General features: G+C 32.2%; 1 protein-coding gene across 1 annotated transcript; it reads right to left on the reverse strand.

Annotated features, from left to right (window-relative positions):
- Positions 1-830: 830 nt before the first annotated feature.
- LOC106384303 (disease resistance-like protein CSA1) lies at positions 831-5,520 on the reverse strand. The gene is made up of 2 exons (XM_013824292.3): positions 1,803-5,520; positions 831-1,729 (listed from the first exon to the last, which is right to left on the reverse strand). Exons 1-2 carry the CDS (start codon positions 2,198-2,200, stop codon positions 1,000-1,002), a joined length of 1,128 nt encoding a protein of 375 aa, XP_013679746.1. The 5' UTR covers positions 2,201-5,520; the 3' UTR covers positions 831-999.
- Positions 5,521-15,600: the final 10,080 nt, after the last annotated feature.

Consider the following 15,600-nt stretch of genomic DNA (forward strand, 5'->3'; position numbering starts at 1 on the left):
TTAATAATAGTTTACCATTTCTACCAATCTTTCTCCAGCATAAATTGAGTTTTTTAAAGTGACAATCTTCTTAATGCATTTTATTTATGTTATTATGATAAAATTGTAAATTATTGTACCGAGATGGATTTATAAATTGATATTACAACTTAGTATTTATCGGTTATTCAAATACTTTAACATTTGATATCATATTGGAATTATGTTGTTTTTGATTAATCAAGCATATGTACCTTTTAGAACTGTTTAGATTTTCTGTTCATTGCTAAACAAAAAAAAAGCTATAAGAGTATTTTGGCTAAATAATTTAAAGCAGAGATTAAGACCAACACCCCAAACCAAAATCCACTACCCCTAAAATACATCACACTCATCTATATAAACAAAGCAGACAAATGCTTTTCGAATGAAAATCATGGATAATGTCTAAAGTATTGGATAACTGGTTTAAATTATTATACATTAATTTTCACATATCTTAAAATACTTATAAGACTCTGATAATTAGTTAGTAAAACTTTTTATTTAAATATGTACAAAACATTAAATAACATAATATGTATATGTAGGTGTTATTATTATTATTTTTTGGAAAAAGTATATGTATATGTAGGTGCTAGATATGTATGAGCCACTGGACTCCTACTCTCCTAATAACGCAGCAAAACAGTCTAATGGTAATGTTATTTTGCATCCGTGTATATATACTTTCTGTTCCCACTTTTGTTAATGTTGACAAAGAATTTTTAATTCCCTTGCTTAGGAAATTATTCAGGAAAAAATCAAACATTTGTGTAATAATTTAATGATGCCATGTTTTTTGGTACGAATGTTAAACTTTTGATATGGAATATATGTGTTGCTCATAAAAAACAACTAAAAATATTTGTGTTTATGCTCTCTTTAGTGTGAACGTTTTGTCTACCATTTAACAATTTAAATTACTTTTCAATTCAATTTAAAATTTGAATTGCTTTAATATATTACTGTAACAAATATTTATTTTGTTAAATTTTTTATATCTTTGTATATTTCCCTGGTTTTTAAAAATGAATACCGAGTTAAGAAGTACCGAGTTATCACGTCTCCAAAGGCGTGATAACTCAAGCATGCTAACCCTTCCTTTTCGTTCAAGCCTGGGACCACATAAGTATCATCGACCAGTCCCTCGACCAATGACTTGTCGCTTGCCACAATAACTATCTTGCTACCTGGAGTAATCCATCCACGGTCACCAAAAAGACATATGATATCTTCCTTGTCGCTGAAGTCATCCAAGACAAGAAGAAGTTTGCTATTAATCTTTTCTTCAGTATTTGATATCTTCAAAAGATTTTTCTGGAACTGCTGTACGAGCAGATCGCGCTTCGCACCACTCTCCATATTCTTACCTATTTTGTCCCTGAAGAACAAATGTCTGAGGAAGTAACATTTTCCTTCCTCGAAGAACATCTCCGCTAGGTTTGTTTTGCCACTACCTTTCATCCCAACAACTCCGACAAGGCGAGTATGGGTCGGGATCCCCATCATTAACTTCTCTTGCAATTGCTTGACGCGTTTGTTGGTCCCAAAGAAAGGCATAGTAGTATTAGTAGTAATCGCCTGCTTCATCTTAGTAGTAATCGCCTGCTTCATCTTCAACTTGTTCTCTTCCTCCTCCGTTTCCAGTTTGGTCAACGCTTTCTCCAGTTCCTCCACGATCTTGTTCACAAAATCCGCCTCGCTAGTACTGAAAAAACGATTAAAAAAGTTTACATGTCTTCTTCAACAAATGAATGAGTAAGTCAACATGTCTTCCTTACGGGTAATCTTTGGATCTCAATCCCAAACGTTTAGTAACGTTTATGAACTTATCCCTATCTCCTTGTTTTACGATATTCCACCCCTTCACGTCCGCAACGCTGACTTTGTAGAAGACAGGAATGATGCTTGTCCCTGCTTCACGCGTCTCCAGAGCCTTGAGAACTTCATCTATGCACCAATCCGACTCCATGAACTTGGGTGAGAGTATCACAAGCACAATCCTGGACTCTGCGATCCTTCGTAAGAAAATTTCCATAACTTCTCCCCTTGTCTCCTCGTAATCAACATAGTATTTTATGGATTTCCTTTTTAGGGTGCCTATGAGGTAACTTAGAAAGCCTACTCGAACATCTTCTCCTCTGAAACAGAGGAACACTGAGTATTTCAGTTGACCCATGGCAGATTCTTGCAACTGATCCTCCAAAAAGAAAGCCTAATGGTGATGATTTTGGATATGATCCGTTCCTTTTCTGAGTCAACGCCTCTCTTACCCCTATCTGTCCAATCTCTACCTTCCTAAATATTATTTTTTTTTGAATTATTTTTAATTCGAAATACTGGCTGATTACATTTTTAACCTTCCTTACAAACCTAAATATTAAAAACCAGATTCATTTTTATTTACTATCTCATTTTTTTTTCTTTTCTTTCTCTCTCTCTCCCGATGGTTTCTCTCTTCCTCTCTACAACTTTTCTTTTTCTGGTTTCTTTCTTCTTTAACATCAAATCTGATAGTGAACTCTAAGATTAGATCCGGAAACCTGAAGAAGAAACAGATTTGCGGTGCCTCACAGCCTGATATGGCGACGTTGAAGGGGACAAAAATGGAAACAGATCCGCGGTGCCTCACGATTTAGGGTTTTTATTGTCCTCATGTTTTCGATTTAGGATTGTAAATTAAGATTCTGGGTTTTGTATGATTAGAGTTCTTATTGTTCTCTATAGATCTGGGTTTTTTTTTTATGATTTAGGGATTTTATTGTTCTTGTTTCCCCTTTGCAAAGTATGTTTTTCTTCAGATCTGGATCCAGTATAACTCGGTATTACTAACTCAGTCGAATTTGGTATAACTAACTCAGTAGTACTTAGTATCGTGCAGTATAACCAGTAGAACTTAGTCGAACTCGGTATAACTAACTTAGTAGTACTCAGTACAATCGGTATAACTCGGTATAACTACACTCGGTAGTGACCTAGATTGATTTTTATTAAGAAGTAATCAATAAATCAAGAAGTTGTGACCTAGATTGATTTGGATCAATAGAATAAGAAGTAAAGAATCTGATACCTGCTTGCCTGTAAGGAGAAGCTCCAAGCCTATAAGCAAACCACCTTTAGCTGTTTGTGCTTATGGTCTCCCAGAAACGGATTAACCGGAAGCCTAGTTCTGATTCCGCTGTACCCGGGGAGATGTTGGTGAAATACACAGCTTAGCAGATCTCATGGACATAGCTTGATCTTCGACTGAATAAGTCGTAGATTGCGGTATATATAAGAATCGAGAAATAGATCATACATGAGGAAAACAAAAGGAGGTGAAATGATACATCTTGTAAGAACGTGTAAAGAGCAGAATCAATGATTTTAGAGTGGATAGCTACTGCAAAGTAATGGAGATTTGGAGAGAATGGAACAATGGCTATGGAGAGGAATCGTAAGAGACTATTGACTGAGGAAGGAAAGCGTGGGTTTCGTTGGAAAGTGTAACATGGGTCTCAAATGGGCCACCTCCAAATTTTAGAAGATCAAAACACTTGGCCCATGTCGATAAAGAGGATGTAACGTGGCAAAATAGGGGCATCTAATTTGTTAATTTTTTTTAGGACGTGGCATGCATCTTTTTTGAGCATATCCCCCTTTAAGTATTGTTATTATTATTATATTATTATCATAATTTATTAGTTACATAAAATAAAAGTATCCAGTTTGAGAAATTAAAGAGTCATCATCCCAATCTCACTCTCTCGATTTAATTCAGTTTGTTTGTACATAAAAGCACAAATTATTATGATTAGAGCAATCAAGTAAATATATTTAGGGGTGTCAAAATGATCTAGCGCTCACGATCTGGCTCACCTCAGCTCGTTTTTTCATGAGCACGATCTCTATATTTTAAGCTCATTTAATAAATGAGTTTATTGATCAAGCTTAAATTAGATCACGAGTTACATGAACGATCTTTAAAGAACATCAGCTGACTCATGAGCTTGTTCATTTTTTACTTACAATAATATATAATATATTTTATATATTATATTTGGATAATTTCTATTTTTTATGTAAAAAAGAGATAATTTCTATATTTATCATATTTATCTTCTAAAATTAAAATGTCAAACCAAATCTTTTTAAAAGATAATATCTATATTAATCATCTTTATCTTCTAAAATTAAAATGTAAAACATACATATAATACATTGAAGATGAATTGACTCAAAACTCTCACGAAGAATAGGGATTTGGATCATTAGTTTTGTTTTTATTTAATTTATATTAGGTGTTGTATTTTTCATTTTTGTCATGTGTTAGTTTCTATTTAGTATTTAATATTTATGTTTAGGATTTTTTAATATTCAAATTTTGAACAATATTATAGAAGTTATTCTATCACTATTTTATTTTATAATTATTATTTTTATTTAGATCACGAGTTAGCTCATTTAACTCATGATCTAGATGATCTGAGTTCGAGTTTACATATTGAAGCTCATATAATAAATGAACTGAGCTGAGCTAGCTCATGAAAGAGCCGAGCTCACTATGAGTTGAGCAAGTTAGCTCATTTTGACACTCCTAGTTGTTGAACCTAAAGGCTCACCGTGGAGGGTGAACCCAAGAATAAGTCTTTAATATATATGAACTAAAACCAATCGAGTTTTTTTTCGAAAACGATGTTTTATGTTCAGTATTACCTTTATTATTTCGTATTCTTTAATCGAACATCCAAAAAAATATTTAGAACCCAAAAAAACATTATAGTTTTACACCCTTGAGTTAAATTACCTAGCTGGAAAACCAAAATAGTTATGACTTAAGTTTGTGGAACTCCGTTAGTTCGCCAAGGACTTTATCATAAGTAATATTTTGTACCAGGTGCTTTGCCCGCACATGCGGGCATAATCATCTTACGAATACTTATTATTTTATGTCTTATTAAACCAAAATTCGGCATTATAAAACACTAATTGGTGAACATGTTGAAGGAAAAACATTATGGTGAATTCTCTGTTCCTCAAAATTTATACCAGTTATGTTGAAATTTTAGTCAAGTTATTGAAAGGCAGATCCCACTTTTTTCTTCTAAATTCTCCATGGAAATATGAATTTATAAGAAACAATTTCACTGTGCAATGTGGATAAGGAACGAATTGAACAAAAATTCGTATTTTTTTTATTTTTTCAATTCCTTAAATGAAATTTTATTTTTTTATTTTTTTCATTCTTTTAGTGGTCACCAACTGAAGCTATAGTGTTTCACTGATTAAACTTAAACTGGTTTAAAGTAAGAACAAGAAAATTTGTTTTGAACTCAATCACAAGTTAAGTTATTATTTATGATTTTAAATAGTTAAATCAAACATCAAATTATTTATATATGTCAAAAAAACGTTCATCAAACTATGTACTTATTATTGTGTTAAAAGATTTAAAACACTCATATATTAGAAATAGTTTAGAAAATATCTTTATATAAATATTTTTGTTTGACTAATATTTAATTATAAACTGTTTTATATCTTAGTTTTTTAACTTTATAATAAAAATATTGTTTTCGGGTAGAAACACAATATATATAAGAATTCTCATAATTTTTAAATATATTTTCACAATTTTATTATATTAGTTTATAATTAATTATTTAATATAACATATAAATTTAATATTATTAAAATAAAATGCGTGTTTTATTATATATAAAATTCATTATTCATTATGGGTTTTGTGAAAATTAATAAATACTCAGTTAAAAACTAATAATAAATCAATGACCTATATAAAAGCTTAAAACCTAATAAAATATGACAAATAAGAAAAGAAGAAATTTAATATAACATATATATTTAAATATTAATAAATCAAAATTCGTTTTTAATTATATATAAAATTCATTACGGATATTTTTTAAATTAATAAATTAGTGATTCAGCTAAAAATTATTAATAAATCAATGACTAAGCTAACCTAATAAAAACATAACAAATAAGCAAAATTGACAAAAATCATGGAAAACATGACAAATAAGCAAATAAAAAAATTATATATCTAATTACATATTTTATAGTTATATTATTTAAATTAATAAATTATGGACTCAACTAAAAACTATTAATAAATTAATGACTCAACTTAAACCAAATTAAAACATGACAAATAAGCAAAATTACCTAAAATCATGGAAATCATGACAAATGACAAATGAGCTATATAGATATCAAAATAAATAAATTAATTAAACTAATGATTTATCCTATAACTATAGAAATGATTAAAAATAAACAACTTAACTATTTAATCTGATTAATTCAGATATATTACTATACTTATATATAAATATTATAATAATCTGTCTTTAATCAATATTTTCAATAAAAATCAGAGATATTAGCTATAATATTAGTCAATAAAGTTATAAATGAGAGAAAAATAATGATGATATTATCGGTATATATTATTAATATTTATTTATTAATTAAATGTCTCAAATATCACGTTTATTATATATTAAAATATATTTGTAAAAAATATTAGTATATATATCGGTAAAATAGGTTCATGTTTATCATGATTTTAAATATCATGATAAATATATAGATATCAAAATAAAAAATAATAATGATATTAATTAAACTAATGATTTATCCTAAAATCATGGAAAAGATGACAAGTAAATTAACTAAAATCATGGAAAATATGACAAATAAGTCAAATCACTTCATAAATAATAGTATAGATAAAACTTAAATTACAAGAGGCTCATATGCAATAATAGCCCCTGTTTTAAAAAAAAAAAATTCTGATGCAAATGTCCCACTTTATTTGGAAACTATTATTACTTTCAGATTATTTTTTTCAACCACAATTTTTAAGAACTAGGCAAAGCAATTTAAAATAGTGCAAAACTATAACATATCCGTTTATTAAGAAGCTATTACTGTTAATTTAAATATTTTCGTTTAACCCGGATATCCCAGTTCTTCGAAAAGTCCAAATTGTTTCTTTTTCATTTCATCTGTATATCAAACATTGTGGCATTGTGTTATATAACATGTATATTTGTCATTATGACTTTTTACTTTTTTAATATCTACTAACTAAAATTTAAAGTCTTTTTTAGTCAATTCACTCTGTGCAAGGCGTGAATCTTCGCCTATTATATTATAATATATAACACTAATCATCAAAAACAAAAATATTATTTTATAAAAAGTAAAAAATTAACACCGCGCGAACGTGTGGATCAATCTCTAGTATATAGATATAAAATTAGGTGATAAGAAACATATTTAAAATATTTTTTATTAAATATAATATAATTTTTTATTTTCATAAAATGTCATATTTAAGTCTACTGAATTTATATAAAAATACAATTGAAATTGTTAAACAAAATTAAAAAATAAAAGTTATAAAATTAAAAAAAAATATTTATGGTTTTTTTCAAACCAATAGCTAAAATTTTAATAGAAAATTTGATGTAAAAAGGTTAAAATAGAAAATCACTATGATTTATGAGTTAAACGGCCATCATGATTCCTGATATTAATCTTTTAGCCACTACTAGATCTTTTTGTCAGCGCGTAATCTATTATAATTAGCTTTCTTTTTGTAGTTGGAAAATTTTACATTTTCTTGCAACAACAAAAGTCTACATTCTTTAGACATTTATTTACTACAGTGAAACATTTAAATAAAACTACTTGGCAGCCATGAATCAAGCAAGATTCTCTGCTTAATTTGCAAAGAAAACGTTAACACCAAAGGGCATAATACATTTAAAACCATAAACTGCAACTTAAATACTCACAGGTGGGCTAAAGCTTAGTAGGTTGGAAGTTCTGGATCTCTCCACGAACTCGATATATGCCATATGGTGCTAAGGTCGTCGGCTGGGTTCTCTCATGTAAAATGTTTAGTCTTAGAGTTTATTCTTTGAAGGTTTCTGATCTAACGTTGCATGATTGAAGAAAAACAATTAAAACAGGTGAATCTATCACCGTCCTGATTGACCTGACTCTGTACTAAAAATAAATAAAAAGTAAGTCGTGTTGGTTCCATTCAAGAATATATAGATTCAAGTGTCTGATTTAATAAAAACACAGATGATGCCAAAATCAATAAAATCAAGCATGCAAGTTTAAAAATAGAACTTATCCATTAATTAAATTGTGAAACAGTCTATGATGCAACCACTAAGGTAAAATTATGAAATTCAGATAATAGATAATTTGGAGAGTCAATTTGAATCAAACAAATTTATATACTAGTTTGAAAGAATAATAAACCATGCTCTAACAATAGAAAAACAATCCATGGGTTCATAGCAAAGATAGCTTAAAACATCCTTATCCAGTAAATCAAATCATTACGTAGCATAGAACAAAATTAACTTTAAAATCATTCATTATTTAGGTTTTTTTTGTGAACTCATTGTTTAAGTTGGTTAAAACAAATACTATATGGCCTTATCAAAATACATATAATCCAAATATTTACAAAGTAACTTCAGAAAAAGTATTATCCACACGCATACCAGTTATAGATATGACATAAATGAGCCCTTTATTGGGTGTAGTTTAAGATAGACATATATTTTCTTCAAAATAATTTTAATTTACCAACAAAAAAATTTAAAATCAAAAGTAGAGATGGTATTATCCGTGACCATACAAAAAAAAAAAAAAATCAAGATCACATTCAGACATAACAAAAAAGGGCCAATAGTGGTTTAGGCAACAAACCAATTACAAGAACTATGTCTAATGAGAACATGTCAAGTCTAATTCTATCGTCTTACAAAGTCTTTAAAAGATATAGAGAGCACCATCTAATTCTATTGTCTTACAAAGTCTTTAAAAGATATAGAGAGCACCTTTAATCAACAAAACTAACACCTAAATTCAAATTTTCCATATTAAACAGAAAAGTCAGCATTAATATTGTCTTCTTGAAAGGTTACATATAGAGTAGATAATAGACAAAGACCAGGTGCGAGATATTTATAGATTAGAACTGAAATTACCTCAAGCTACAATGCACAATATGTACTGGAAAATGACCCTTAATTTAACAATCATTTATACAGTTTATTTGAATATACGAAGCTGGATTTTATAACATAAATATCTCTGCTAGAGTCAAGAACTTCAAAACTTAACCATTATTGTAGAAATATACGGTTTTTGAAACCGAAATAAAATTTCAGGCATTGAATATAGCCTACCTACAAACCTAGAAGATTACACCATGATTAATGGGGGTTCTTAGGGGTGGGGTTCTTAGCGTAATTCACCCCTAAGAACCCCCATTAATCATGCTCTTAGAGCACATATGATGCATACCAACAAAAGAGACGTCAACATTTGAGTTCGGCTGCTAATTCTTACCTTTTTTTTACATCAATCATAGATATAGTATTAAAAAAACATAATAGAGAAATCAAGAAAGATCTGTTGCACATGCTAAATAATTACACCAATAGTTCAATAGATTTCCAAAACCATCATCTCTTTACGACTAAGAGACTAAGGATAAACACTAGTACCACAACAAATCTATATTTTGTTCAGCGTACCTTAAGAATTCATGTAAATAGCACTTAGATAACATGTTACAGTAATCTTAAGTATATATAAACTATGACGCAGAATGACATAATTTCTCAAACATACAAGTTTAACTATAAGATTGCAAAGACATGATACATGATGCAGAATTTGAGGACATATGCTGAATGCAGAACTGTAAAGACATGATGAAGAATGCAAACATCAGAATGCAGAACTGTAAGGACATGATGCAGAATCCAGAACTGTAAATACGTGATGCAGAATGCAAACATCAGAATGCATAGTGTAGAATCCAGAATTGTAAAGACATGGTGCAGAATGCAGAACACTAAAGACATGATGCATAATGCAAACATCAGAATGCTGAGTGCAGAATCCAGAACTGTAAAGACATGATGCAGAATGCAAAATGTAGGACACTCATACAACAACCGAAATTAAATTATAAAATTACAGGAACGGACCATAGTGACCACGAAGGGTTGGTGGATAACACAAGTAAAAAGTTTCTCAGACATTTAAACTACATAAGTCTCACATACCTTCAAAAATATATAATTATGTGAGACTCAACTAATTCAAAGAGATGTACTACCTGTCGCAGAAAGTGTGCTACACTTGCAATCTCCTCAGACCTCCTAAAGCCCAAACCTGAAAAAAATAATCAAATTAATTAGTTTTTAATTACATGTAGTCATATGCCTCATGCTTACCATGTTCCTTCCAGTGCCAAAATCTTGGATCGGTTTTTAAAATTTGAACAGTCTCTGTGTCGCTATATATAGTACATGTGGTACAGTAAAGAGTCACATATGATTTGTAGTATTTTGAAGTTGTTGGTCGTTTTTCCATTCAAAAAACCACTTCAAATTTTGTAGAAGAGAAATGATTATTTCTTTGGCATAAGACTTACCTGTCACAGAAGTCTGCTACACTTGCAATCTCCTCAGACCTCCTAAAGCACAAACCTGGAAAAAAAATCAAATTAATTAGTCTTTACTTACATGACTGGGTATTTAAAGAATTTGTAACCATTTGGTCGTGTTATTCCCATCCAAATGGTCTCGGTTCACATTTTGTTTATCTAAGCCGCATTCTAAAATCAAACCCATGGGTAGTTTTTTTTTACCATTCTACAAGTCTTTGAAACCCATGTGTAGTCTTTGACTTGAGACTTTCTTAAACTGTTGGTTTGTTATTCCCATCCAAAGTAAACTGACATGTCTTATATGTCTTTGTCTAAAGAGTTGTATGTAACCCGTGGGTGTTTTTAACTGACATGCCTTATACACCTTTGTCTAAGACTTGTAAGCCGTGGGTCTTCTTTTAACTGACAGGCCTTGTACGTCTTTGTCTAAAGACATATGTGTAAGCCGTGGGTAGTGAAATAAGGATCTGTTGTTTTTGATATGAAGTCTTTGTCTATAGACTTGTAAGCCGTGGGTAGTAAAGACTTTTAAGCCGTGGGTATTAGTAAAATAAGGATCTGTTTTTGATTTCTCAAGTCTTTTGTCTTAAAGACTTTTTGGTCGTTATAATCCATTCCATCCAAATAATCAAAAACAGATCCTTCTCAAGCCGTGGGTTAGTAGTAAAGTCTCTTCTTGTCTTAAAAGACTTTTTTAAGCCGTGGGTAATAATTTTCCTTTAGGGGCAGCAAAGGGACAATGTTCCCAAAATAAGAATCTTACAGAACACTATTAGCTTAGTGTCTGTCTAATATCTTTTTTTTTGGGGGGGGGGGGGGGGGGGGGGGGGGGGGAGGGGTTGAAGTGGAAAACCAAACCATCAAAACTGATGGGAGCATAAGAAAGAGTTATTTACCTCAATGACATGTTTGACACGGAGTCACTGCAAAAACATTCTGCTTCTATAAAGACCCATTTATGTTGTTGTTTCGCCTTTCAGCTCTTCCATCTCCCTCTCGTCACACCGTTTCTTCTCGTGTGAAGCTATAACTGAAACAGTAGTAAGATACACCATACACCACAGATTATGAACCGTAAAATAAAACTACAAAGAATAAAGATGCAGCTTAGAAACTGTAACATAAATGACAGGACTTGTGAGACATAATAATACAAGAATAAGAATTTGAGAGGTTAAACAAACAAATAACACTTGTACATTGAGAAGAAAACAGAAAGCTAATGAAAAGAGTAAAACGGGGGGTTTTTCTATCGATTCTTCACAGAGTTTAGTACCAAAAACCAAACAAATCAGGATCCAATCTGCATAAAAAAAGACGATCAATCGAACATCAATTGAACAAGAAAGATTCCGAAGAAACCCTAACATAGAGCGAGAAACCCCAAACCAATCGGAACGGAATCTAAAGGGAACAAAACCCTAAATCGAAATTGCGATTGAACTATAAAGGAACAAGACAATCAATCGAACAAGAAAGATTCACATGAGCGAGAAACCCCAAACCAATCAGGACGGAATCTAAAGAGAACGAAACCCTAAAAACGAAATTGCGATCGAAAATCCTCAAATAAATTTATGATTTATAGAGAGAGTGAGAGATCGAAACACTTACTATGTTAAATGAGTTGGATCCGTTTCTGCAAAGTTTGGAAGAGTCGAAAACACCTACGAAGGTTGAGCGTTCTGATTTGGGAAAAAAAATGTTCTCCCCTCTCTCTCATCTATACTAGCAGCCTTTTTTAATTATTTATAGCACGGACTAGTTTTGCATCCATTTAAATTGTTTTATTTAATAAATAAATATTGAATGTTTTGTTTTCTTTTTTTTATCAAAACTAAAAAGAAATAGTCACATTTTCTGGAACTAGATAAACTATACAGGTAAAATTAGGAGTAGTTTTACACTCAAACATAACAATTAAAAGCAAACTTTTATCAGTTTTATCGAAAAGAAACCGAACTCCAACACATCAAAATATGATAAAAAAATATTGAATGATTCGTTTAGTTCTATTTGTAACTGTGTTTTAAATAAGTTTCTTTTTTAAAAATAAAAATTTGTTTACTTTTAATACTCTAAAATTTAAAGTGGAACTAAAGTAAAATAGGAAAACCATTAACTTTTATTGAAAGTATATTTATACTACAGTTTTTGAAATGCACACTTTCGAGGTAATTTGGATCACACGGATCAAGACCACTCTAGCCTACTCTCGTACTAAAGTCGAATACAAGACCTTAGTACCTCTCCCATTAACCTTTAGTACTTTCACTCGCTTACAAGCTTATAAAACCCACTCTTATGCTAAGAATACAATTCATGTGACAACCCTAATACATAGGTCGACCATGAATATTATATACCCAATAGCCAATCGGCTAATCCTAGTCTTCTACACAATATTTTACCAAATCCCCATTTATGATAAGTTCCCCAAAGCGTCTACTGAGTCTTTATAAACTTTCCTAGCGAGATCTCCCTTTTCCAAATTGAATCCCTACATGCTTTCTCTCCAAGTAGTCTTTGCATTAACTTTGACTTGGCCGCCACTTCATTTTTCAAGTCTTTGTGTTTACTCCATCTTGATCATCCGCATGCATACTCTCTTTCACAGATTTTGTTCTACTCGATGCTGTACTTGCATATGATTCAGGATTTACACATGATCATTGCATCTTCAATCTCCCCCTTTTTAGCTTTAGATGCTTCTGAAGTACCTGCACAAATCCGCCCATAGAGACCACATATATTGATATACCATGGATTTTACCAGTTTTCAGCCATGGTATATAAGTGTTTTATAATATATTTATTTTGTTCTGGAGACTTTTTAGAGTCTTTACAGGTTCATGCATGTTTTGGAGCAATGTGGTAATTATGGAGCATTTTGGAGATAAGGACAGAAGAAACTTGTAACTGTTCATTTAACCAGTCAGAGTCGACATTCAGAGTCAACTGTCGATCGACAAACACATAAAACATTCAGGATTTACACATGATCATTGCATCTTCAATCTCTCCCTTTTTAACAATACATTCTCCATTAATAATCTACCTTGGATAAAAGCAAACTGGTTTGCGGATATTATTCTTGGCAGAAGAGGTTTGAGCCTGTTAGCTATGATCTTTGACACCACCTTATACAGAACATTGCAACATGCGATAGGTCTATAATCTTTCATCTCTAGTGCTTTTGTCTTTTTTGGAATAAGGGCCAAGACGGTTGAGTTAATTCCTTTTGGAAGGAAACTCTTCATAAACACTGATTGAATAGCCACGGTGAAATCATGAGCTATCACAGACCATGTAGCTTTAAAAAACTCACAGGGAAATCCGTCTGGACCCGGCGACTTGTTCGACGGCCTCGAAAACAGAACGTTCTTAATCTCCTCCATTGATACCTCTTTCTCAAGAGAACTGACATCATCCTGAGTACATCTAAAGTCAATGAGCTCGCTGAGCTCTTCCTCCGTTGCACCAAGAAACTCTGCTGGTTGATTATTAAGAAGTTCCGTGAAAAACCGTACTGCTTCCTCTTGGATCTCCTCATGAGTTACAGCCACTCTACCCTCCGGACATTTAATTTCTCTCATAGTATTTTGTGCCTGGTGTACCCTTACTGAGTTATGGAACGTCTTGTTGCTGTGATCCCCTACCTCAAGCCAATGAAGTTTGGACTTCTGCTTAAGATAATCCTCTTCCAGACCTGCCACATGCAGCCATCGTTCATATGCTTCCCCTTCCTCTTTTATTGCCTCTGCCGAAGGAAGTAGAAGAGTAATCTTTTGTTTCTCACAAAGCTCTATATGCGCTTCATTAGCTCTTTTTGTTAGGTTTCCCAATTTCTCTCTACCTAGAGTCCTAATTAAAGGTTTTAAGGCTTTGAGTTTTTTGGAGAAACGGAACAGAGCTGACGTAGAGTGAAATAGTTTTTCCATGGATGCCCAATATTCCTCCACCATAGGTAGAAACGATGGAAGCTTCCCGATGGCATTTACATATTTAAATGGCTTCTTGATCTTCACATTCTCGTTAATCAACTGAATTCGACACCGAAGATGGTCTGAGAAACCTCCTGGCTCAAACACGGAGTAAGCCTGAGCGAATCTAAGCAGAGCAACATCGTCAAGTAGCACTCTATCCAGCTTTTTGCAAACCAGACCCTCCTCTCTTTTATTGCACCACGTAAACAAAGGACCTTGAGATCCTAGGTCAGTAAGAAGATAGAAACGAGCCGTCTTTTGAAAGTCTTGCATCCCCTGCGGCAAATTGGGCGTTTGTTCATAACCAGAATGCTCTTCTCCAGCGAGAATTTCATTGAAATCTCCCATAATCATCCAAGCTTTCCCTTGAAACAGTGGAGTACTGTGATGATCACACAAATCGTCCCATAATTGTTTCCTTTCTTCAACTGTATTCCTCGCATAAATAAAGGTACAGAAAAACTCCTTCTCTGTTTCTTTTAAAGCAACCGAACATGTTATCATCTGATCAGATTTAAAAACCGGAGTGATGCGAACTGAATCCCTCCACACTAACCAGATGCGACCACTCACATTGTGTTCATAATTAGTCAGTGAAGACCAACTTTTAAACACTGAGTTAATAATCCTCTCGGCCTTCTTTTCTTTCACCCTTGTCTCCAAAAGACAACCAAACAACATCTCTTTATTTCCAACCCACTCTTTCACTACGGAATGTTTTAAAGTTTTGATAAATCTGCGCACATTCCAAAAGAATCCTGACATTTAAAGATTTCGGCGGGGGGACCTTGTACTCTTAGCAACCGGATTTGCATCTGGCACTAAAGCAGAGTTCTCCAACAACTTGTTCTGCGATTTCTTTGTACCCCGATGTAGTCGTACTTTGTGACTATCATCCTCTGAGAGATTGATTACGGTTAGTTCTTCTACTTCATGAGTATCTTCCTCACCACCAATAGTATTTTCCTCATCACCAATAGTGTCTTCCTCCACCTCATTCACAGAGATGGTATCTTTTATCTCACCATCTTCCTCCTCTTCGTCAGAACAAAGAACAGAGAATTTTGAAGCTGAGATAATTGGTTCCTCGAATTG

This window comes from Brassica napus, chromosome C4 (assembly GCF_020379485.1).
Source record: "Brassica napus cultivar Da-Ae chromosome C4, Da-Ae, whole genome shotgun sequence".
In the NCBI taxonomy this organism is placed as follows: domain Eukaryota; kingdom Viridiplantae; phylum Streptophyta; class Magnoliopsida; order Brassicales; family Brassicaceae; genus Brassica; species Brassica napus.